The sequence below is a fragment of the Oncorhynchus mykiss genome, chromosome 20, assembly GCF_013265735.2.
Source record: "Oncorhynchus mykiss isolate Arlee chromosome 20, USDA_OmykA_1.1, whole genome shotgun sequence".
In the NCBI taxonomy this organism is placed as follows: domain Eukaryota; kingdom Metazoa; phylum Chordata; class Actinopteri; order Salmoniformes; family Salmonidae; genus Oncorhynchus; species Oncorhynchus mykiss.
Window position 1 is genome coordinate 12,251,801 of NC_048584.1, and position 26,646 is coordinate 12,278,446.

General features: G+C 44.1%; 1 protein-coding gene across 4 annotated transcripts in view; it reads right to left on the bottom strand.

Annotated features, from left to right (window-relative positions):
- The window catches only part of LOC110498977 (cGMP-dependent protein kinase 1), a 169,035-nt gene that overhangs the window by 73,309 nt on the left and 69,080 nt on the right, over positions 1–26,646 (bottom strand). For all 4 annotated transcript variants that reach the window (XM_021575730.2, XM_021575733.2, XM_021575734.2 and 1 more), the window contains exon 3: positions 18,827–18,940. In XM_021575730.2, coding sequence (XP_021431405.1) covers positions 18,827–18,940 — 114 coding nt within the window. The remainder of the gene's footprint in view (positions 1–18,826; positions 18,941–26,646) is intronic.

A 26,646-nucleotide genomic window follows, 5' to 3' on the forward strand; every position in this document is an offset into this window, starting at 1 on the left:
AATGATTATGAAATACAACATTTCAGCTGTGTTTTATTACTTAGTTTTATTTGATGACTTTAATTCCTTTAAAGTGCTCATATCATCTCTGCTCAGCCAATAGCAGTCAGCCAGACCATCGAAGGTTATCTATATGCCGCAGAGCTGTCTGACAGAATCAACATTTTACTAGTTCCTCAAAGTACATAAGGCATACTGTCTCTGTCCCTCTTGACGTGCTGTGTACATTCCTCTCTCATGTGGTCTATGCAGTCTGTGTGTGTATGTATCTAACCCAGGGTTTCCCAAACTCGGTCCTCGAGGGTTCACGTTTAGTTTTTTGCCCTAGCACTATACAGCTGATTAAAATGATCAGCTAATCATCAAGCTTTGCTCATTTGAATCAGCTGTAGAGTGTTAGGACAAAAAATAAAAAAAACGTTCACCCTTTTGGGTCCCGAGAACCGAGTTTGGGAATCGTGGATCTAACCGAACCTAGCAGGCTGTCCAGAGATCTGTATCTATCCTACCCTAAAAAAAAAAAAAAATTAAAAAGGATTTTGGTCATTGTAGTTTATTGTAGGGTTCAAAAAGTACTCGCACTCAAAACCATGAAAAGGAATAACCCAAGGGGCTGAGATGCAAAAAAATAATATAATGAATTGAATCCATGCTCGAAAGAATACAAAGAGTGAAAGTGCAAGGTGCCATATAAAAATGAGTTGCGGGCCTTATGCCTTCATCAACAAACAAATTAAGAAGACATGTACTTAAGACACACCTGCTGTGCGTAACAGGCGCAACAGGCGCAAGCAGATAGTTGATTAGAGACTGTCGAATAGGGAGTCAATGCATATTAACAAGGAATAAATAGAAGAGTATAAAAAAATGGACAATTCAAATGTCATATATAATTGGAAAGGGGGGGGGTGGACTGCTGGTACGTGTGGACAACACAACAAGGAACATACACGGTCAAATTCCTCATTAAGCCCTTGGCGGTGTAGAGTTTTTAATTAGACGATCCATCGGTCTTCACACTGGATAAGGCGCTCATCCGTATTGCGGCGTCTGCAGCTTGAGAAACCACGGTCAATGGCACAGACCAGTCACAGAATGATTGTAGTTATTTACCACGTTTCTGTGCTGAACTAGGTTGAATATTTGCTTAATGAAAACTACAACTCCCCTCAGCCCAGCATCCCACATAGTTCCTTACTTGATTTCTCTCTAGAGAAACTGCATGTTAAGCTCAAATGAATTAAACTGACGACGTCGGTCAAAGGAGTTGTTTAATAACTGGGGTAATGACGGTTAACCGCTCAGCACTACAAACAGTCTACTAAGAGAGTCATATCCAATATTCAAAAAGAGTTCTCTTTCACAGATTAAAACCAACCATTTACCGTGGATGGACAATGGAACCCTGTTTAAAGAATCCTCCTTTCCAAATGAAGCCATACAGAGTCGGTTACAATTCACAATTTGATCCTCCAGAAGATGCGGAACAAATATTACAGCAAATAATGTGGCCAAACTTCAACGTGCTGATAGACTTAAAACCAGTTTTCTTTGAAAACATTTTAACGTAAGGTATCATGTTTATGAATGACATTGCAAATAAGGAGAGTAAAAGTGTTGAATCGCTTGCACGCTCTTAAGGAAATCACGAATGTCATGGATATATTGGAGCTAATGAATATATGGAGGCTTAAATATCATGACCTAGTGAGATATACATGGCGGAGGCTCAATCAAGCTAGTCGTCTTGACTACTTTCTTATGTCATTTTCGTTGGCACAGAAAGGTAAAAAAAGTGTTGATAGGGGACTGAATTTCCACATGGGTGAGGATATTGGAAAGTTAATAAAAGCCTATTGTATGATAACTAGTTTTTTTAACTAGGACAGAGGAATTTATAACGGAATTTTTCTGACATAACATAGGTACAGCCGATCCCGTTGTTGTGTGGGACACTTTTAAAAATGTGGCCATGCAGGCCATGCAATTCGGCACTCAGCTCTTAAACAAAAGCAATTTAGGTCAAGAGTCCATATTAACAAAGGAAATAGCAATACAAAACTGTACCATAAGAGGCTCAGAATAAGTTAGAGGAAAAACAAAAAGAAATGGAGGAACTTATTCAAGAAAGATCAAGTGTAATATATTATAAAAAATGTACCAAACTAGATGGAATATCGGGAAAAATGCACCAAATTATTTTTTAAATGCTACGAATTGACTGAAAGAATTGACTGAATCTTGTTACAAATGACCCATGAGTCAACCATGATTCACAAAATAATATTTTTCAAGAGGAAGCAAAGTACTTTAACCTCTCTGCGCACGGAACCCGGTAGCGGGCTGAAATTCCACAACATACGGTTATCGCTACATAAATAGTCATATTAAACATTCATGAAAATACAAGTGTCTCACATGTATCGAAAGCCTAGAATCTTGCTAATCCAACTGCATTGTCAGATTTAAAAAAGGATTTACTGCGAAAGAATACGATGCGATTATCTGAGGACAGAGCCCAATAAAAAATAAAAAAATTCAACCAGCACAGGCGTAACAAAATCACAAACTGCATTAAAATTCATCGTTTACCTTTGACAATCTTCATTTGTTTGCAATCCCAATGCTCATTGTTACACAATGAATTATATTTTGTTTGATAAAATCAGTTTTTATAGCCTAACACGAAACATTTTGTGAACCGCTTGTGTCGTGAATTCCGTCTCATTCCATTTTCGACGACACATTCGAGGGTAAATACCCACACCAAACGTGACTTTTCCAGTCATGTTTGGTTTCATTGCAATCAACTGGTTGGTTTCTAACACAACCGAACGTGATGGGCCATTTCGCGGGACGTATTGACTGAAAGAAACCGATTTGAAGACAACAAGTAATGACATCACTGTGCACCAATGATATGACCACTGTTTTGTTGATTGACTGTATTTTAACCCAATGACCACTGATCGTCTTGAAATCTAGCTGGGTAGATAGCCAATGAGCTGAGGTAAACGGCAATATGCAATGGTTATGTGTTGGAAGACCAACCCATGTAGTAAACTCCGGCGTAAAGAGAGTAATTTGCTATTGAAGTTTTATACCAGAAGGAGCTACGCATATTACGCACAGCACTATTTGGTAAAGCGCATCTTCAGCTGTTTATATATCAATCAGTATGGCGACTAAGTCAGGGAAAGCTAAATCTAAGTCTAGATATACAGATGTACACACAATTTTAGAAGAAATTGATCGGAAAAGTGAGACAGAGATTGTTGAAGGACGATTCATTTAGCGATTCCCAAGTGGAGGAATATTTTTTGAAGGGAGAGGACAAGTTCTTCTCATGCTAATGCCCTTGTTTGAAATTAATAATATAAAATATTATTTGTGTTTTTAATTTATTTTAGAAGCAATATATACAAATGTAATGTAATGAAATGTGAGATGCGTGTGTCTGCCGCTTCACACCAACCCACATGAAATAGCCTATTTGAGGCTGTTGAGGGGAGGGCAGGCCCAAACAATGGCCAAAGTGAAATGGAGACAGTAGATATAGCTGGTCTGTTGTAATATAATAAAGACAGTAGATCTAGCTGGTTTGTCATAATATAATAGAGACAGTAGATCTAGCTGAAATGTCATAATATAAAAGAGACAGTAGATCTAGCAGGACAATAATAATATATTCAACCTTATGTTCCCTGTACTCTCTCTCTATATATATATATATCTGTTTATTATACCCGTTGATACTCACTTTACAGCAGAAAGAGACTGCTATGGCACCTGGCATCAGCAGCACAATATTGTGTAGAGCTTTGGCAAAGTGGGTGGGGTTATATCCTTCCTGTTTGGCCCTGTCTGGGGGTCTCATCGGATGGGGCCACAGTGTCTCCTGACCCCTCCTATCTCAGCCTTCAGTATTTATGCTGGAGTAGTTTATGTGTCGGGGGGCTAGGGTCAGTTTGTTATATCTGGAGTACTTCTTCTGTCTTATCCGGTGTCCTGTGTGAATTTAAGTATGCTCTCTCTAATTCTCTCTTTCACTCTCTCGGAGGACCTGAGCCCTAAGACCATGCCTCAGGACTACCTGGCATGATGACTCCTTGCTGTCCACAGTCCACCTGGCCTTGCTTCTGTTCCAGTTTCAACTGTTCTGCCTGCGACTATGGAATCCTAAACTGTTCATATTTACTCTTGAGGTGCTGTCCTGTTGCATCCTCTACAACTACTGTGATTATTATTATTTGACCATGCTGGTCATTTATGAACATTTGAACATCTTGGCCATGTTCTGTTATAATCTCCACCCGGCACAGCCAGAAAAGGACTGGCCACCCCTCATAGTCTGGTTCCTTTCTAGGGAGTTTTTCTTAGCCACCGTGCTTCTATACCTATTGCTTGCTGTTTGGGGTTTTAGGCTGGGTTTCTGTACAGCACTTTGAGATATTAGCTGATGTACGAAGGGCTATATAAATACATTTGATTTGATTTTATTTGATGGGAGAGGTTGAGCTTAGAGGAAGGACAGGAGTAAAAACAAACAAAAGATAACTATTGTAAAATAGACTGTGCCCGTAAAATGAATCTGGTTGAGAGAATGCAGAGCTGTCATCAGGCAAAGGGTGGCTATTTTGAAGAATCTCAAATATAAAATATATTTTGATTTGTCTAACACTTTTTTGGTTCCTACATGATTCCATTTGTGTTATTTTATAGGTTTTATGTCTTCACTATTATTCTACAATGTAGAAAATAGTAAAAAATCTATTTAAAAACCCTGGAATGAGTAGGTGTGTCCAAACGTTTGACTGGTACTGTATAGTATATGTGCATGTGTGCGTGTGTGCGTGTGTGCGTGTGTGCGTGTGCGTGTGTGCGTGTGTGCGTGTGACTCAATAGATCCCCTCTTTTGGTACTGTCCTTCAGTGACTCGCTTTTGGAGTCAGGTCCAGGAGTGGTTCATAATGTCTGTGTTAAGATGGACCTACAAACAGTACCGTTAGGAGATCTGAAAAACCAAGATCAATCAATGGGACATAGGATTATACTTCTAGGTAAAGTATTTATTTTTAGGGAAATCTTGATTAAAAAAATGGTACAACTAGAGCAGTTCAAGACCCTCATCAAAGTAAAATAGAAGGAAAGAGTCAAATGCTAATGGGCGGAAGCAGAAATGATGCAAGTAATGTTATTTGAAAGAATAATCTGTCTGCTAGTTTCGGAGCTGATCTAGGTTAGGTTACGCAACCCAGGTCCAGCTCAGTGACCTCAGCTCACCCTGCTGACCATTAGTAAGCCACTGTCATTGTGCCTGTGTCCAGAGATCTTTTTTTTTTTATCTCCAACAATACCTGGAGGAATACAGTCCCACTAACCTAGATTCATTGCAATCGTGTGGCATAAATATCAGTTTCAGGATTCTTTGCAGTTAAGTAATAATAGCATTTTACATTCAAGACCAATCTCACCTATATTATAACATATTTGCGATCTACAGAGTCGTGCACGCAATCGTTTGGCATTGCTGTTGTCAGGTCTTTCCCTAAAAGTGTGTTTGGTATGCACTAGTTACATCTTGAACAAGTTTCAACCATAGTGTCATGTACTGTCATGTTGTCTTGTCTCTGTCCTTTCCCTTCACCCTGTCTCCCTCTGCTGGTCGTGTTAGGTTACCTTTTCTCCCCCGCTTTCCCCCAGCTGTCCCTTGTCTCCTCTAACTACCCATTCACCCCGTTCCCCACCTGTTCCCTTTTTTCCCTCTGATTAGGTCCCTATATCTCTCTCTGTTTCTGCTCCTGTCCTTGTCGGATTCTTGTTTGTTTGTGTCATTCATGCCTGAACCAGACTGTCGTCATGTTTGCTGTAACCTTGTCCTGTCCTGTCGGAATCTGCCGGTCCATCTGAGCCTACCTATGTTTGGTAATTAAAGAAGCTCTGTTTAAGTTGATTCGCTTTTGGGTCCTCATTCACGCACCGTAACAGAAGAATCCGACCAAGAATGGACCCAGCGACTTCGGATCCTCTCCACTCAGCCGTCGAGATCCAGGGAGCGATGCTAGGCAGACACAAGCAGGAATTGTCTGCTGCTCGACATGCCGTTGAGACCCTGGCCACCCAAGTCTCCAACCTCACAGAACAGGTTCACCATCTCCGCCTCGATCCACCGGCCACTTCCAGGGCTTTCGAATCTCCGGAGCCCAGAATCAATAACCCGCCGTGTTACTCTGGGGAGCCCACTGAATGCCGCTCGTTCCTCACCCAGTGTGATATTGTGTTTTCTCTCCAGCCCAACACTTACTCCAGGAGCACTGCTCGTGTCGCCTACGTCATATCTCTCCTTATTGGACGGGCTCGTGAGTGGGGCACGGCAATCTGGGAGGCAAGGGCTGAGTGTACTAACCAGTATCAAGACTTTAAGGAGGAGATGATACGGGTTTTTGATCGATCTGTTTTTGGGGAGGAGGCTTCCAGGGCCCTGTCTTCCCTATGTCAAGGCAATCGATCCATAACAGACTACTCTATTGAGTTTCGCACTCTTGCTGTCTCCAGTGGCTGGAACGAGCCGGCCTTGCTCGCTCGTCTTCTGGAGGGTTTCCGCGCAGAGGTAAAGGATGAGATTCTCTCCCGGGAGGTTCCTTCCAGCGTGGATTCCTTGATTGAACTCGCTATTCGCATTGAGCGACGGGTTGATCTTCGTCACCGAGCTCGTGGAAAGGAGCTCGCGCTCTCCGTCGCCTCCCTCTCCGCATCACTACCATCTTCCTCTGCCGGCTCGGGTGCTGAGCCCATGCAGCTGGGAGGTATCCGCATCTCGACTGAGGAGAGGGAACGGAGAATCACCAACCGCCTCTGTCTCTATTGCGGTTCCGCTGGTCATTTTGTCACTTCATGTCCAGTAAAAGGCCAGAGCTCGTCAGTAAGCGGGGGGCTACTGGTGAGCGCTACTACTCCTGTCTCTCCTTCAAGATCCTGCACTACCTTGTCGGTCCATCTACGCTGGACCGGTTCGTCAGCTTCCTGCAGTGCCTTAATAGACTCTGGGGCGGAGGGCTGTTTTATGGACGAGACCTGGGCTCGGGAACATGACATTCCTCTCAGACAGTTAAAGGAGCCCACGGCCTTGTTCGCCCTGGATGGTAGTCCTCTCCCCAGGATTCAGCGTGAGACGCTACCTTTAACCCTCACTGTTTCTGGTAATCATAGTGAAACCATTTCTTTTTTAATTTTTCGTTCACCTTTTACACCTGTTGTTTTGGGCCATCCCTGGCTAGTTTGTCATAATCCTTCCATTAATTGGTCTAGTAATTCTATCCTCTCCTGGAACGTCTCTTGTCATGTGAAATGTTTAATGTCTGCTATCCCTCCTGTTTCCTCTGTCTCTTCTTCACAGGAGGAGCCTGGTGATTTGACAGGGGTGCCGGAGGAATATCACGATCTGCGCACGGTGTTCAGTCGGTCCAGGGCCACCTCTCTTCCTCCACACCGGTCGTATGATTGTAGTATTGATCTCCTTCCGGGAACCACCCCCCCCCGGGGTAGACTATACTCTCTGTCGGCTCCCGAACGTAAGGCTCTCGAAGATTATTTGTCTGTAGCTCTTGACGCCGGTACCATAGTCCCCTCCTCCTCTCCCGCCGGAGCGGGGTTTTTTTTTGTCAAGAAGAAGGACGGGTCTCTGCGCCCCTGCATAGATTATCGAGGGCTGAATGACATAACAGTGAAGAATCGTTATCCGCTTCCTCTTATGTCTTCAGCCTTCGAGATCCTGCAGGGAGCCAGGTTTTTCACTAAGTTGGACCTTCGTAACGCTTACCATCTCGTGCGCATCAGGGAGGGGGACGAGTGGAAGACGGCGTTTAACACTCCGTTAGGGCACTTTGAATACCGGGTTCTTCCTTTCGGCCTCGCTAACGCTCCAGCTGTCTTTCAGGCATTAGTCAATGATGTCCTGAGAGACATGCTGAACATCTTTGTTTTCGTTTACCTTGACGATATCCTGATTTTTTCACCGTCACTCCAGATTCATGTTCAGCACGTTCGACGTGTCCTCCAGCGCCTTTTAGAGAATTGTCTTTTTGTGAAGGCTGAGAAGTGCACTTTTCATGCCTCCTCCGTCACATTTCTCGGTTCTGTTATTTCCGCTGAAGGCATTAAGATGGATCCCGCTAAGGTCCAAGCTGTCATTGATTGGCCCGTCCCTAAGTCACGCGTCGAGCTGCAGCGCTTTCTCGGCTTCGCGAACTTCTATCGTCGTTTCATCCGTAATTTCGGTCAGGTGGCAGCTCCTCTCACAGCCCTTACTTCTGTCAAGACGTGCTTTAAGTGGTCCGTTTCCGCCCAGGGAGCTTTTGATCTCCTCAAGAATCGTTTTACATCCGCTCCTATCCTTGTTACACCTGACGTCTCTAGACAGTTCGTTGTCGAGGTTGACGCGTCAGAGGTGGGAGTGGGAGCCATCCTTTCTCAGCGCTCCCTCTCTGACGACAAGGTCCACCCATGCGCGTATTTTTCTCATCGCCTGTCGCCGTCGGAACGTAACTATGATGTGGGTAACCGCGAACTGCTCGCCATCCGGTTAGCCCTAGGCGAATGGCGACAGTGGTTGGAGGGGGCGACCGTTCCTTTTGTCGTTTGGACTGACCATAGGAACCTTGAGTACATCCGTTCTGCCAAACGACTTAATGCGCGTCAGGCGCGTTGGGCGCTGTTTTTCGCTCGTTTCGAGTTCGTGATTTCTTATCGTCCGGGCTCTAAGAACACCAAGCCTGATGCTTTGTCTCGTCTCTTCAGTTCTTCAGTAGCCTCCACTGACCCCGAGGGGATTCTCCCTGAGGGGCGTGTTGTCGGGTTGACTGTCTGGGGAATTGAGAGGCAGGTAAAGCAAGCACTCACTCAAACTCCGTCGCCGCGCGCTTGTCCTAGGAACCTTCTTTTCGTTCCCGTTCCTACTCGTCTGGCCGTTCTTCAGTGGGCTCACTCTGCCAAGTTAGCCGGCCACCCTGGCGTTCGGGGTACGCTTGCTTCCATTCGCCAGCGTTTCTGGTGGCCCACCCGGGAGCATGACACGCGTCGTTTCGTGGCTGCTTGTTCGGTCTGCGCGCAGACTAAGTCCGGTAACTCTCCTCCTGCCGGCCGTCTCAGGCCGCTTCCTATGCCGTCTCGACCGTGGTCTCACATCGCCTTAGATTTTGTCACCGGACTGCCTTCGTCAGCGGGGAAGACTGTTATTCTTACGGTTGTCGATAGGTTCTCTAAGGCGGCTCATTTCATTCCCCTTGCTAAGCTTCCTTCTGCTAAAGAGACGGCACAAATCATCATCGAGAATGTTTTCAGAATTCATGGCCTTCCGTCAGACGTCGTTTCGGACAGAGGTCCGCAATTCACGTCTCAATTTTGGAGGGAGTTTTGCCGTTTGATTGGGGCTTCCGTCAGTCTCTCTTCCGGCTTTCACCCCCAGTCTAACGGTCAAGCAGAACGGGCCAATCAGACTATTGGTCGCATCTTACGCAGTCTTTCTTTTCGCAACCCTGCGTCTTGGTCAGAACAGCTCCCCTGGGCAGAATACGCCCACAACTCGCTTCCTTCGTCTGCGACCGGGCTATCTCCTTTTCAGAGTAGCCTCGGGTACCAGCCTCCGTTGTTCTCATCTCAGTTCGCCGAGTCCAGCGTCCCCTCCGCTCAGGCTTTTGTCCAACGTTGCGAGCGCACCTGGAAGAGGGTCAGGTCTGCACTTTGCCGTTATAGGGCGCAGACTGTGAGAGCTGCTAATAAGCGTAGAACTAAGAGCCCTAGATATTGTCGCGGTCAGAGAGTTTGGCTCTCCACTCAGAACCTTCCCCTTAAGACGGCTTCTCGCAAGTTGACCCCGCGGTTCATTGGTCCATTCCGTATCTCTCAGGTCATTAATCCTGTCGCAGTGCGACTTCTTCTTCCGCGATATCTTCGTCGCGTCCACCCGGTCTTCCATGTCTCCTGTGTTAAGCCCGTTCTTCGCGCCCCCGCTCGTCTTCCCCCCCCCCCCCCCCCCCATCCTTGTCGAGGGCGCACCTATCTACAGGGTCCGTAAAATCTTGGACATGCGTCCTCGGGGCCGTGGTCATCAGTACCTAGTTGACTGGGAGGGGTACGGTCCTGAGGAGAGGAGTTGGGTTCCCTCTCGGGACGTGCTGGACCGTGCGCTGATTGATGATTTCCTCCGTTGCCGCCAGGTTTCCTCCTCGAGTGCGCCAGGAGGCGCTCGGTGAGTGGGGGGGTACTGTCATGTACTGTCATGTTGTCTTGTCTCTGTCCTTTCCCTTCACCCTGTCTCCCTCTGCTGGTCGTGTTAGGTTACCTTTTCTCCCCCGCTTTCCCCCAGCTGTCCCTTGTCTCCTCTAACTACCCATTCACCCCGTTCCCCACCTGTTCCCTTTTTTCCCTCTGATTAGGTCCCTATATCTCTCTCTGTTTCTGCTCCTGTCCTTGTCGGATTCTTGTTTGTTTGTGTCATTCATGCCTGAACCAGACTGTCGTCATGTTTGCTGTAACCTTGTCCTGTCCTGTCGGAATCTGCCGGTCCATCTGAGCCTACCTATGTTTGGTAATTAAAGAAGCTCTGTTTAAGTTGATTCGCTTTTGGGTCCTCATTCACGCACCGTAACACATAGCTGTGGGAAGTAGAGATGCTGCAGCAGCCCCTAATAAAAATCTAAACAAAAAAACAGCACATCCACCCAAAACAACGGTTTCAACCCCTATAGGCAACAGTTGCATGGTATTTGACCGTTATTTAACATAAACCAGTTTCCCATCTCCTGGCTTCCACACATACAATCTACATTTTAAAAAGTCAATTGAATATAAACAATCACAATCATGTATTATTTATTTTAGGCAGGTCTAAAGAAACATTAAAATATGAATATTTTTCTTTTTTTAGAAGAACAGAATGTGAGTTGTCCTACTTTATGTTATCTGGCTATGCACCATGCCATAGGCTGTAGGCTTGTTCATTTAGCAGACAAGATATGCTTATAAATCCCGTGCCGTTATTTATAATACACTGAACAAAAATATAAACTCAACATGTAAATTGTTGGTCCCATGTTTCATGAGCTGAAATATCCATACTCACAAAAATATTATTTCTCTCAAATGTTGTGCATAAATTTGTTTATATCCCTGTTAGTGAGCATTTCTACTTTGCCAAGATAATCCATCCACTTGCCAGGTGTGGCATATCAAGCAGCTGATTAAACAGCATGATCATTACGCAGGTGCACTTTGTGCTGGGGACAATAAAAGGCCACTTTGAAAATGTGCAGTTTTGTCACATGCTTACTTACCAGCCCTCAACCAACATTGCAGTACATAAAATAACAATAACAAGACTATATACAGGGGTACTGGTACAGAGTCAATGTGCAGGTTAGTCAAGGTAATTGAGATAATATGTATGTAGGGGTAAAGTGACTATGCATAGATAATAAATAGAGAGTAGCAGCAGCGTAAAAAAAGGGCCAATGCAAATAGTCAGGGTGGCCATTTGATGAACTATTCAGCACTTATTGCTTGGGGGTTGAAGCCGTTAAGGAACTTTTTGGACCTAAACTTGGTTTGTTGATACCTCGTGCTCGCCCCTCGTTTCCTGTAGTCCACGATCAGCTCCTTGGTCTTCCTGACCTTGAAGGAGAGGTTGTTGCTCCGGCATCACACGGCCAGGTCACTGACCTCTTCCCAGTAGGCTGACTCATCATCGCCGGTGATCAGGCCTACCCCCGTCGTGTCGTCAATGAACTTGATAATGGTGTTGGAGTTGTGTGTGGCCACACCGTCTTGGGTGAACAGGGAGTACAGGAGGGGATTAAGCACACACCCCTGTGGGGCCCCTGTGTTAGGGGTCAGCGTGGTGGAGGTGGTATTGCCTACCCTCACCACCTGGGGCCAGTAAGTCCAGAATCCAGTTGCAGAGGGAGGTTTTTAGACCCAGAGTACTAAGCTTGGTGGCAAGCTTGGAAGGGATAATGGTGTTGAACAACATTCTCATATAGGTATTCCTCTTATCTAGGAGGGTGAGGGTATGGAGAGCAATTGAGATTGTGTCATCTATGGATCTGTTGGGGTGGTATGCAAATTGGAGTGGGTCTAGGGTGGCTGGATGGTGGAGTTAATGTGTGCCATAACCAGCCTCTCAAAGCACTTCATGATTACAGAAGAGAGTGCTACAGGGCAGAAATCCTTGTGGCATGAAGCCTTATAGTTCTTAGGAACAGGGATGATTGTGGGGATTACAGACTGGGACAAGGAGAGGTTGAAAATTACTGTGAATATGCCTTCCAGCTGTTCTCTGAGCATGCTCTGAGAACGCGCCCTGGAATACCGTTGGAGCCCGCGGCCTTGCAGGTGTTGACCTGATTAAAGACCCTTCTCACGTCGACCTCGGGGATCGAGATCACCCAGTCCTATGGGTCAGTGATGGCCCTCACACCCGGCTTGATGTTGTTGTCATCGTCAAAGCATGCATAAGATGCATTGAGTTCGTCTGGTAGAGAGGCATCGTTGGGCAGATCACGGTTGTGTCTTCCTTTAAAATCCGTAATAGACTGAAGCCCCTGCCACATGCGGCGGGTGGTGGAGCCTGTGTAGTATGATTCCACCTTATTCCTATATTGTCCTTTTGCTCATTTGGTGACTCTGCAGATGTCATAGCGGGCCTTCTTGTACTTATTCATGTCTTCGGCCGTAGCATCAGGGTAGTCTATGATAGCTCTGTGTGCGTTAGCCCTGCTCTTTAGTTTAGCACAAACCTCAGTGTTAATCCAGGGCTTTTGATTGGGGAAGCAGTGAACTCTCACTGTGGGTACAACGTCGCCGATCCATTTTCTAAGGAAGCCGGTGACAAAGGTGGTTAGCTTGTTGATGTTATAGACTGAGTCTCGAAACATATTCCAATCAGAGCTAGCAAAGGTGTAGCTTAGTGGTTATAGTGTTGGACTAGTAACTGGAAGGTTGCAAGTTCAAACCCCCGAGCTGACACGGTACAAATCTGTTGTTCTGCCCCTGAACAGGCAGTTAACCCACTGTTCCTAGGCTGTCATTGAAAATAGGAATTTGTTCTTAACTGACTTGCCTAGTTAAATAAAGGTAAAAAAAATAAAAAAGCAGTCTTGAAGCATGCCCTTTGATTCTGTTGAACATTTCTGAATTGCGGGTAGTTTCTGCTTGTAAACAGGAAAAGAGAGTACAGAGTTGTGACCTGATTTGCCCAAATAGCGAATGAGGGAGGGTCTTGTATGCTTGCTTTTGGGTAGAATAGCAGTGGTCTAGGACTTTAACGCCCTTAGTGGCGTTGTAAACTTGTTGATGGAAGTTGGGCATCAGTGTCATAGTGACAGCAAATTAAAATTGCCGGCAACCAGAAAGGCAGCCTCTGGGTGTAGGGTTTCCTGCTTGTTGATTGTACAGTTTATTATGCACCAGCGTGTTATTTTTATTGTCCTGAGGTGTATACAGCAGTCACGATAACAGCTGGAAACTCCCTCGGGAGGTAGAAGGTTCAGCATTTGGCCATAAGGTATTTCAAGACTGGTGAACAGTGGGTCGACACTTCCACCGCACTGGAATTAGCCCACCAGTTGGAGTTGATGAAGAGGCAAACCCCTCCCCCCTTCAAATTCTCCAACTCCACTGTCCTGTACGCTTGGTGAATGGAGAATACATCGAGTTGGCTAGCCGTTGGGGGATATCATGTCTGAGAGCCATGTTTCTGAAAAGTAAAGAATATTGCAATTCCAAGTGTCCCCGTCGAATCCGTGACTGTACATTCGCCAGTAGAATTGAGGGAAGAGGTGGCCAGTTTATCCTTCGCCTTAATCTCACCAGGATCCTCCCTCTCTTGTTAGCGTTTCCTCTTGGGTAGCCTGAAAATTGGGTTGGAATTACAGAGAAAGCCTAGGACAGATAAGTCGATGTAAAAGCAGGAATTGGGGTAAGTAACTGCCGATCTGATGTTCAAGAGATATTGTCGGTTGTAAGAAATAATAGCGGATACATTACGTGAAAATAGACTCAAAATAAAAGAGAAAATAATCACAAAATAGTAAATTGCGTTGGAGCTTGCAAAACGGTGGCCATCCTGTACGGCGCAATCTTGATCACGTTGAGGAAGAGGTTGTTTTTCTGACCTCCACCCTATAGGCTGTCTCGTTGTTGGTGATCAGGCCTACCACAGTTGTGTCATCGGCAAACTTAATGATGGTGTTGGAGTAGTGCTTGGCCACGCAGTCATGGGTGAACAAGGAGTACAGGAGGGGACTAAGCAGGCATCCCTGAGGGGCCCCCGTGTTGAGGATCACCGTGGCAGATGTGGCAGATCCAGTCGCAGAGGGAGGTGTTTAGTCCCAGGGTCCTTAGCTTAGTGATGAACTTTGAGGGCCCTATGGTGTTGAACGCTGAGCTGTAGTAAATGGACAGCATTTAGGTGTTCCTTCTATCCAGATGGGAAAGAGCAGTGTGGAGTGCAATAGAGATGGGATCTGTTGGGGGCAGTATGAGAATTGGTGTGGGTGTAGGGTTTCTGGGATGATGGTGTTGATGTGAGCCATGACCAGCCTTTCAAAGCACTTCATGGCTACATACGTGAGTGCTACGGGTCAGTGTCCCAGGTTTTGAAGGAGTGTGCAATTGGCATGCTGACTGCAGGTATGTCCACCAGAGCTGTTGCCAGAGAATTTAATGTTCATTTCTCCACCATTAGCTGCCTCCAATGTTGTTTTAGAGAATTTGGCAGTGTGTTCAACCAGTCTCACAACCGTAGACCACAGCCCAGGACCTCCACATCTGGCTTCTTCACCTGTGGGATCAGCTGGCTGAGGGGGAGGGGGAGGGGTGCTGAGGTGTATTTCTCTCTGTAATAAAGCCCTTTTGTGGGGAAAAACTAAGTCTGATTGGCTGGGCCTGGCTCCCCAGTGGGTGGGCCTGGCTCCCAAGTGGGTGCAGCTATGCCCTCCCAGGCCCTCCTATGGCTGGGTCCCTGCTCAGTCATGTGAAATCCATACATTAGGGCCTAATGAATTTATTTCAATTGACTGATTTCCTTATATGAACTGTAACAGTCAAATCGTTTAAATGGTTGCATGTTGTGTTTATATTTTTGTTCAGTATATAGTAAGAATAATATAATTGAGCTTAGCTGAATTAAAATGGAAAAAGTATTTTTCCCCATTCCCGAACGAGAGAGCCACTTTATTTGCGTGCAATGTTGAGCGTAAAATGTGTAATTTGAAACAGGACCTATACACTAGATTTAGGGTCATTTGGTAACTTAGTTGTGAATGATACAAACCTTAGAATCAAAACGTATATGGGCTGCATAATGATAGGCTATTGATGATTTGAGAAAGCATGGAGGAAAAAAAGCTTGCACTCTGTACCTTGTCTCAGGCTATATTTAGGCTGTTCTCTCATAAAGCGATCATATTTTCACCCATCAGACTATTCTCAATTGAATCTTGTCTTTACTAATATGTAACATTTGTTTTGATTTAGAATGGCCCATTATCAAGCGGGCAGGATCGGACACAAGACAAAAAAAATGGTGTCATCCGTATGCACTGGAATAGCGAATGGAGAACACTTTCCCGCCAGTACGTTTTTCACTCACATCAGGTAGGCTACTCCGGTAATTTCGCTGTGCAACAGGTGAGGTGAGTCTTAAAAATACATACTGTTTTGATGATAAGTGTTTGATGCGATTTGCGATAGCATTCACATTGATGTCAGAGTGGTTAGAGGGAACAATAGAGCCCTGAGTACCAAACCATTAGCAACCTGATGATGAGTTGTCAGTGAGTTGGTACAACTAACGCATGCCCAGAGTGCAGACCACCGTAACTCAATGGTCACGTAGAATTTTACTCAGGTCATGACTCATGACTGCTGGTGTGGCGGTAACACGGTCACCGCAACAGCCCTAGCCATTAAGCTTATAGTACATAACTGCCAGTCTCACAAGCTCACAGAAAGCCAATACTAAGTCCACTATGTCCACAGCATGCTAAAAAGCTAAACAATCCATGGAAGTACATCTAAACCATAGCAACAACATAAACGCAGATAGCGACGTCTCTATCAACCTTCAACTTCAGGAAAAAAATGAAGCATCAGATGAGTGGTTTATTATATTTCCCTGCAGCAACCGTTTACCTTGAGTTACAGGCAGGAGTCCTGGGGTAGTTTTAATGAAGCAATAGGATTGGCTGTGCCTGCTGTTTGTGGTTATTAGCGGCATACAAGGGGGTGAAATGCATTTTCTCCTGGGACTCAGTATAAATAGTCAGGATAGAGATGTCTCTATGGCAACAAGCTATTCAGCCAACATAACACCTGAATGAAAACGAGAGAGGGACAATACAGCACCCTCCAAAAAACAGACAGCCCCTCTTAAATACTGGTAATGACTTTGTGTGAAAATATACAGGGGTGCAACTTTGGTTTTAAGTGGGGAGGACATTTATTATAAAAAATGTAAAAATCCAGTCAGATAAACACTCCAAACAGCCTACCCGACCGCTCGGAAGCGTCCACATGGTCCTAAAGAACACTGTTGCGTTGTTTTGTATCACATTCCAATAATAAAACTGTGGGGGACAAAAATGCAATTTCAGAATGTGGGGGGGGGGGGGGGGGGACTTATCCCCCTGTCCCCAGTGAAAGTTGCGCCCCTGAAAATATATAACAGAAAGAGAGAGGGGTGGGGATCATCACCTTATGCTAACACTCCAACAACACAGCAGAAGAGAGTGGACAGACATGTTGCTGGTGAAAAATGTTGAACGGCTGCCATGTCAACTGGCTGCCAATACCTATAGTCGTGGGTGTGCCATTACTTTGAAACACATTACTGTTTCACTGCATGAAAATAATCCAGTGAAAATATAAGTATACTAACAGATGGCTGATACATTGCATGAGAGTGATATAGAGAGGTCTGTCATTGACTCCTTAGGGGTTCTTCTTTCTGTACATTCAAGGAAAGGTGTTTCAGGCTCTGGCCAGTCCAGCTTTGAAAGTACAAGAAAGCTCTTTCTCCAATAGCAGCCCTTTTCAGTCACAAACTATATCACACTTTTTTTGACGCTGTATAGGACCTGTCATATTTCCAAAGACATCGGTGACAACTGTTATCGTGAAGGACTGAGATCGTCCCACAAACTGCAGCTATATTTGTCCCAGAAGGATCCTAGACATCAGAACTCTTATGACCCCCATTACATTGTTGCAATCCTAATGAAGTGCTGCTTCTACTACCACAGTCAGTGAATGAAAGAGGGAATCTAAGTCTAAGCAAGTACCATCACGCCTCAATTTTTTTTTTTTTATGCAGTAAACAAATTAATTGATAACGCTGCTTCATTTTACAGTAATTGATTGTTTAATTCATCTCTTCATTTATTTGAGAAAAACACAGTAAATGGTGTTTTGCGTGACTCTCTGCAGAGACAACCACTAGTTCAGAGCGAATGCTCATTACACCTGTAGCTGTAACCAGGCTCACTTTTGGTGGCAGACTCATCAAAGCTGCATGTGAGGGAAGCTTTTGATGTGTTTCAGAGGAAAAGAAACAAAGTGATTATTTTTTTTACACATTCTTTGTAGCTAAAGAAACACAATGCATAATGTGTGTCCTTTGAAAGAATCAATGTAGCTAGGATCAATTGAAGCTAAAACAGTGAGGATTTGAGCCGATTTTAACATGTTGTTTCAGCTAGACGGACTCACTGGGCTTTTTACACAACGAAATCCTCTTCTCTTTTTGAAAGTATGAACAACGTCTAGAAAAAACATGTTGAAGTCTTTGTGATGATCTGTGTGTGTGCGCGTGTGCAGGTGGGTTGTGTGGTTACAACAGACCTAAATGAACGCGTGGGAGTGCTTGAGTGGGAGCATTCACTACGCTCTAAACCTTCCCCCGAAAAACTAGATTTGATATATAAAAACAATTGAAATGGATGCTGTGCATGAAATAGCCTAATCAGATTTGAAATAGCCCAATCAGATTTGAAATAGCCCAATCAGATTTGTTTTCATCAACAGCTGCTACTCTTACCATTTACATTGGCCCCAGAGCAACAGAAATATACAGCTGTCACTACAAGGAACTATGGACATGACAAGATAATGGCTACATTTGCTTTCAGTCATGTTTCCATACTAATCTGACTTTAGTTATGTCAAAAGAAATTGATTTGCCTAAAAGGTGCTCTATAAAAATAAATATGCCGAACAGCAATTCCAGGTACACCCTCCTTTTTAAATGATTCATCAATGATTAATCAAGTGTATTAATAGAAAGTGAATCTCCTCAAGATAGACATGTTCATCTGTGTGTGTGCTTAGGTTCTCTCTCTGTGTTTGACAAAAGCAGAAATGTAACCTTCAAAGCACAACAAACTACTCAGAGGCTGTTATCAGTATCTCGGAGGTGGAATTAGTCAAATCGACCAGTGTGTTTACCTGGCATTAATTCATAAGAAATTAATGGGGGGAATCATTTGTCCGATTCCATGCCGGGTGGATATTCATAATTGATTCAAAACAAAGCTCAGAGAATGAAAATGTGTACTTTACATGTTAATCGCCTCGGCTCAACTCACTGCTGCTGAAAGGCCTGTAGGTTTGATTTACTAAGCTTGGATAGGGATTTCTTTCTTACCTTGTGAAAATAACATGTGCAAATGCTTAGTATATCAGGTCCAGGGAGTATATGGCAGATAAGCCTGTGGACAGTTATGGTCAAGCTTATAACTGAACTCAACTATGGTGTGACTATGGTCAGACTTACTCTTGACGGTGGCGGTCCTGGTGCAGTTGTAGAGGATGGCCAGCTCCCCAAACACCTTCCCAGGACCCATGGTGCACAGCTTCATGCTCTCCTTTGTCACCTCCACCTTCCCATCTGCAAGGAAAAAACGACAGAGCAGAGCACACTTTCTCATTTCCCCCGCTGATGCACGGTCCGTGAAAGTGAGCATGACAAGCTGGAAATGTCACCGTGCTGCTCCGTGCTGCTGTTGCCCAGATTGGGGAGAAGTCAAAGCTAATGCACTACAATAACATTCTAAATTCATTACTTAAATGGGACATGAGAGAGGGATCACAGCAGAATGGTATGCAGACTCCACAATAATGGGCTCAGGGGGAAAATGGGACACTGGCTAGGAGAAAAATATAGGGGAAAGGGAATAGCAAAACAGACATTAGTTTTAAATCATTACGAAGTGACAGATGGGGGAGATTGAAAGTATTGCTGGAACGTGAGGGAATGAATGTCGCTGCATGTCCAGCAGAGACCTGCAGGCTCCAAAATCCCCATCTCTGCATTGATGTATGTGATTCTGGCAAGTGGGCATTTCACCAAGCAGCAACAACTCACAGTTTACAGACTGGCGCCAGATGAAGGACTGCCATTCTCTAATCAGAACAGATGGGTCATTCCAATCCCTCATTGGTCATTGGCCACTCATTGGTCATGAATGTTTGAACAATACATTGTTTCTCCTAACGGCCGGAGGTGCAACATGCATTTACCAAAATGCCACGTAAGTGAGAACATTTTATAAGTGCGTCATTGGAGCATATGTCAATACTGATACACTTTTAGAAATAAGGGTACGGACGGTTAGGGTACGGTATTGTTCCCTGGGGTACAAAAATATTAAAATACACAAAATGTACCTTCAAAGGTACACATAATTATCTCACATAGGACTGTTCAGTACCTTATAGGGTACATGTGCGGATAAAGAATATAATGGTACATTTTCTTACCCAATACTTTGGGTAGCCTAGTGGTTAGAGCATTGGACTAGTAACCGAAAGGTTGCAAGTTCAAATCCCCGAGCTGACAAGGTACAAATCTGTCATTCTGCCCCTGGACAGGCAGTTAACACACTAGGCCGTCATTGAAAATAAGAATTTGTCCTTAACTGACTTGCCTAGTTAAATAAAGATAAGATAAAAAAATGTACAACACTCAAGGTGTGAAGGTACATTTCTGTTTCTCAGGGTACAAACATATTTTGTGTACCCTCAATACCCACCATAAGGTACAATGATGAATTTTTGCACCTAAACGGAACTAACGGCTTTATCACTGGGGTGGTACCCTAAAAAGGCATATTTCCCAGCATGCTCTACTTCAGGTTCATTTTTTTTCTAATTGCATTTCATATTTGTGTTTTTGCATGTACATAGAATGACTGATTAATCTTATGCTCCACAAAGATACATAACGTACATTTTTCTAAACTAATCCAATCAACGAGTTATATTTTTTGTACCCATAACGGTTGTTCCAGTTTAAACGGCTTAGATAGTCTCATCACAAAGTTCCTTGCCCTGGCAGTCATTATGAATAAATACAAATTCCAAATGTTGAATATCCTAATTCTGTCTGGATTCTAATAGGAATTACACACCACTTTGCAAGCCAGCATAATGTGACTTGCTTGTAAGGGTTGCAAAATCATGTTTGGAAGATTCTTGGAAATGGGAGGGAAACTTTGACATTGGGGGGTATTGTAGACCAGTGACAAAATATCTCAATTTAATCCATTTCAAATTCAGGCGGTAACACAACAAAATGTGGAAAAAGTAAAGGGGTGAGAATACTTTCTGAAGGCACATACCATTCCACCAATTCCGATCCATTCTTTACCACGAGCCCATCCTCCCAAATTAAGGTATCACCAACCTCCTGTGGATTAAGCGACATATTTTCTTACCTCTACTCTCTCTTATCTCTTGTTTTACACCTTCTTACCTTTTCTTTTTATGTGATTTTTACAATCCTGGTTCCATTGTGTTCACTGAACACCATACATTTGCGAAATAACTTGAGCCTTTCCTTCCAAAAGCACCTCTGGTGTTTTTGATTTGAGGCCAGGGCAGATAAAAACAAAGGCAAAACACTGTTGATGTGGTTTGATGGTACCCTGTGGTGCACTGACTACAGCTGTGTGAAATTGATCTAAACATTGCATCTAGGCAAACGCAGTGTGGAACTGACCCAAATGGTGACAGCATCAACAGCCTCTCTTCCATCTAAGGCATCTGGAGGGAGACATCTTCTCCAGCACTGTTGGCAGCTCCTTTATCAGCTGGAGAATGAAATGTACACATATCTACTCCCTTCAAACAAGTTCTGATATTATCTTGACTGTTCCGTAATTCACCTTCAAAAAACAAAATGTGAAAATGGGCCATAAGAATTTACTGGGTTTTTAAAATGACAGCACAACACCTGCGCCTGCAAAAAGTAATGGTCTTCACACACGGAGCGAGTTATCTCACTCTGCCAGCCCACCTTCCTCCCCAACACTTGTATTAGATATCCATCATCCCCTGACAGCTTTATCTGTGATGGAGTGGCAGCACAATAAGATAAACGGGATGGAGGACATGGAGGACAATCGGATACAGTGTTTATCTCAGAGTCACGTTTGCATTTAAGTCCATGCTGCATGATGGCAGGGCATCACAATGTTCTGTATCAGTCATCGTTGTATTTCCTGCCAGAAAAGCATGGGATTCATTTCCATCTCAGGAAAGTCTGTTTAACTGTGTAACATCATGAAGGGCATGAATAAGAGCAGACAAAATCTGCCTCTAGTAGACAATAGCCAAATCGACTAGATAGGTATTTTAATCAAACTGGTCTTCTGTCACTGAATCCTCCAAATAATACACTCATATGAATCAACTCGCTACTACACTAGAGGGAACAACTGGCGTAATAACCCCATGGGTATAGAAACTAGGCATTTACAATGGGTACACTGGGTGTTAGTTGTTTAAAAGGAACTTGTTGAGATCTGTCTAACTCATTGTCCATGATCACTGATGGGATTAATACTGTATCAGTAGCAAAGTACCGCTATTCAGTACCTCTACTGTAAGTCCAAAAACACAGAGTGAGAACACATTTAGTAGAGAGTCACTCATAAACAACCCTGGCAGCAATCTCAGTGAGAGTCTGAAGATGCTTTCACACAGGGGAAAGATTGCTCAGGGCATCCCGTGGCGCTGCAGTAAGAGGAACCCCAGATAGAGTCACACATGAAAGTGCCTGTCTGCTATATCTGGAGAGAGTTAATCTAGGAGCAACCATTGGATCGATGGCCCAGCCATTCATGCTCTCAGTGTGCACTGCAGTCAGGCATATTGTACTCCTCCCGCCGCTCCTCACTCCCCCATCGCCAAAGACTAGATCTCTAGACGATATAGACCAATCACAGAGGAGATACTGGTGGTTGGGTTATGGGGGACCACATTCTATTACCCCACAATACAATGCAGGCTTCATCTTGAAGACTTTTATCAGTGGACTAACAGAGCCTCGGGAAGGAGCCCTGGTAGTTATGAGAGAAAATGAAACTGTCTTTGTGGTGTTGAGATGCTTTAGTGTGCCATCCATTGTGGTTACGCTTATAGCCTACCTATTCATGTGGGACAGTTAGCTAATAGGACCCCTGACTTCAGTCTGATTGAGAAATGAATCACTGTGGGTGGTCAGACTATAGCAGCTAGGCCTAATGGTTTTATCCACCAAGGAAAGGCTCACATCGACCAAGCAGGAACCATTTCATGTTCTTAGAACCTTGGATTTTTGATGAGATCCCAAATATAGGACTATGACAAGAAACATTTTACAACTCAGGAAGACGAAGCCATAAATAGATAGAATCTGTTAACCAGAATTTGTTGGTCTGAATCCTCTCTGACACATTGTTGAGGTGTTGCGTGAAACAAAAAAGGGAAAGCTGAAATACACAGCAGAGTGAGATAATATCTGGATCTGTGCCTGTTTTGCACACATGCAAACTACATCCAGCTCGATTCAAATGATGAACGCAGCAACAATGACCTAGTAGAAGAGACAGCTATTGTATAGCAGGCATCCAACAGCCCTGCTAAATGGGGTCAGTCTCCTGCCTGCCGCTATGTGACTGCCAGGCGTCATGACACACATTGGCAGCGCTACACACCTTCACAAGGCTTGTCAACTCTTTGCTCCGGCTGTAATGAAGATGTAAGACCTCTGACAGCCAGTGCCACTCGCAGGTGTCACCATGCAAGGCCATGGAAGCCACGCCAATGGTGTGTCCACTGTTGAATTTAATTCAGTTCAATGCACTTTAGATTACAAATTGGCAGCCTCGATAGACTCGATCCTCATCGGCAGACTCGATAGCCTTGGTTTCTCAAATGATTGCCTCGCCTGGTTCACCAACTACTTCTCTGATAGAGTTCAGGGTGTCAAATCGGAGGGCCTGTTGTCCGGGCCTCTGGCAGTCTCTATGGAGGTGCCACAGGGATCAATTCTTGGGCCGACTCTCTTCTCTGTATACATAAATGATGTCGCTCTTGCTGCTGGTGAGTCTTTGATCCACCTCTAAGCAGACGACACCATTCTGTATACTTCTGGCCCTTCTTTGGACACAGTGGTAACTAACCTCCAGACGAGCTTCAATGCCATACAACTCTCCTTCCGTGGCCTCCAACTGCTTTTAAATGCAAGTAAAACTAAATGCATGCTCTTCAACCGATCGCTGCCTGCACCTGCCCGCCCGTCCAGCATCACTACTCTGGACGGTTCTGACTTAGAATATGTGGACAACTACAAAGAGCTAGGTGTCTGGTTAGACTGTAAACTCTCCTTCCAGACTCACATTAAGCATCTCCAATCCAAAATTATATCTAGAATCGGCTTCCTATTTCGCAACAAAGCATCCTTCACTCATGCTGCCAAACATACCCTCGTAAAACTGACCATCCTACCGATCCTCGATTTTGGCAATGTAATTTACAAAATGGCTTCCAACACTCTCCTCAACAAACTGAATGCAGTCTATCACATTGCCGTCCATTTTGTCACCAAAGCCCCATATACTACCCACCACTGCACCTGTACGCTCTCGTTGGCTGGCCCTCACTTCATATTCGTCGCCAAACCCACTGGCTCCAGGTCATTGACAAGACCCTGCTAGATAAAGCCCTGCCTTATCTCAGCTCACTGGTCACCATAGCAGCGCCCGTAGCATGCGCTCCAGCAGGTATATTTCACTGGTCATCCCCAAAGCCAACACCTGCATTGGCCTCCTTTCCTTCCAGTTCTCTGCTGCCAATGACTGGAACGAACTGCAAAAATCACTGAAGCTGGAGACTCATATCTCCCTCACTAACTTTAAGCACCAGCTGTCAGAGCAGCTCACAGATCACTGCATCTGTACTTAGCCCATTTGTAAATAACCCATCCAACTACCTCAACCCCATACTGTATTTATATCTCTCTACCAAGTATCTCTACTTGCACATTCATCTTTTGCACATCTATCACTCCAGTGTTTATTTGCTATATTGTAATTACTTCGCCACCATGGCCTATTTATTTCCTTACCTCCCTTATCTGACCTCATTTGCACACAATGTATGTAGACTTTTTCTACTGTAATATTGACTCTATGTCTGTTTATTCCATGTGTAACTCTGTTGTTGTATGTGTCGAACTGCTTTGCTTTATCTTGGCCAGGCCACAATTGTAAATGAGAACTTGTTCTCAACTGGCCTACCTGGTTAAATAAAGGTGAAATAAAAAATAAAATGAAGGCCTGATTTATGCAGTCTCCTCTGAACAGTTGGTGTTGAGATGTGTCTGTTACTTGAACTCTGTGAAGCATTTATTTGGGCTGCAATCTGAGGTGCAGTCTGAGGTGCAGAGGATAATGAACTTATCCTCTGCAGCAAAGGTCTCACTGGGTCTTCCTTTCATTTGGCGGTACTCATGAGAGCCAGTTTCATCAAAGGGCTTGATGTTTTTTGCGACTGCACTTGAAGAAACTTTCAACGTTCTTTACATTTTCTGGATTGACTGACATTCATGTCTTAAAGTAATGATGGACTGTCGTTTCTCTTTGCTTATTTGAGCTGTTATTTCCATAATATGGACTTGATCTTTTACCAAATAGGGCTATCATCTGTATACCACCCCTACCTTGTCACAACACCACCGATTGTCTCAAACGCATTAAGAAGGAAAGAAAGGCACACCTGTTAGTTGAAATGGATTCTAGGTGACTACCTCATGAACCTGGTTGAGTGAATGCCAAGAGTGTGCAAAGCTGTGTCATAACTCTCCTGTGACGATCTGAAGGATCAGGTTACAGTGGGTCCGCTCTACAGTGTACTCTCTCTCGTAGAGGGGAGAGCGGGATGTGTGTACCGGTGCTCGACCAGTTGGCGAAAGCCAACATCAGCTACGACAGAGAACGGTTGATTGGCAACGGGAATGAATTACATTATCTTGGCGTTAACCTGTTAGATCTCTAGGGGCGCTATTTCATTTTTGGATAAAAAACGTTCCCGTTTTAAGCGCGATATTTTGTCACGAAAAGATGCTCGACTATGCATATTCAGTTTTGGAAAGAAAACACTCTGAAGTTTCAGAATCTGCAAAGATTTTGTCTGTAAGTGCCCCAGAACTCATTCTACAGGCGAAAACAAGATGATGCATCAACCAGGAAATTAGCAGAATTTCTGAAGCTCTGTTTTCCATTGTCTCCTTATATGGCTGTGATTGCGCAAGGAAGGAGCCTACACTTTCTGTCGTTCGCCCAAGGTCTTAGCAGCATTGTGACGTATTTGTAGGCATATCATTGGAAGATTGACCATAAGAGACTACATTTTCCAAGTGTCCGCCTGGTGTCCTGCGTGGAATTCGGTGCGCAATTGCCAGCTGCTTGTACTTTTCCATTTGATATAGGGGAGAAACCATGTGTCCAAGAACGATATATCAATGAAGAGATATGTGAAAAACACCTTGATGATTGATTCTAAACAACGTTTGCCATGTTTTCAGTCGATATTATGGAGTTAATTTGGAAAAAAGTTCGCGTTTTGAGGACTGAATTTTCGGTTTTTTTTGGTAGCCAAATGTGATGTATAAAACGGAGCTATTTCTAATACACAAATAATATTTTTGGAAAAACTGAGCATCTGCTATCTAACTGAGAGTATCCTCATTGAAAACATCAGAAGTTCTTCAAAGGTAAATTATTTTATTTGAAGGCTTTTATGTTTTTGTTGAAATGTTGCGTGCTGGATGCTAACGCTAATGCTAACGCTAAATGCTAACGCTAAATGCTAACGCTAAATGCTAACGCTAGCTAGCTACTTTTACACAAATGATTGTTTTCCTATGGTTGAGAAGCATATTTTGAAAATCTGAGATGACAATGTTGTTTACAAAAGGCTAAGCTTGAGAGATGGCATATTTATTTCATTTCATTTGCGATTTTCATGAATAGTTAACGTTGTGTTATGCTAATGAGCTTGCTGATAGATTTACACAATCCTGGATACAGGGGTTTTTTCATAGCTAAACGTGACGCAGAAAACGGAGCGATTTGTCCTAAAATAATCTTTCAGGAAAAACTGAACATTTGCTATCTGAGAGTCTCCTCATTGAAAACGTCTGAAGTTCTTCAAAGGTAAATGATTTTATTTGAATGCTTTTCTGTTTTTTTGTGTAAATGTTGCCAGCTGAATGCTAATGCTAAATGCTACGTTAGCCATCAATACTGTTACACAAATGCTTGTTTTGCA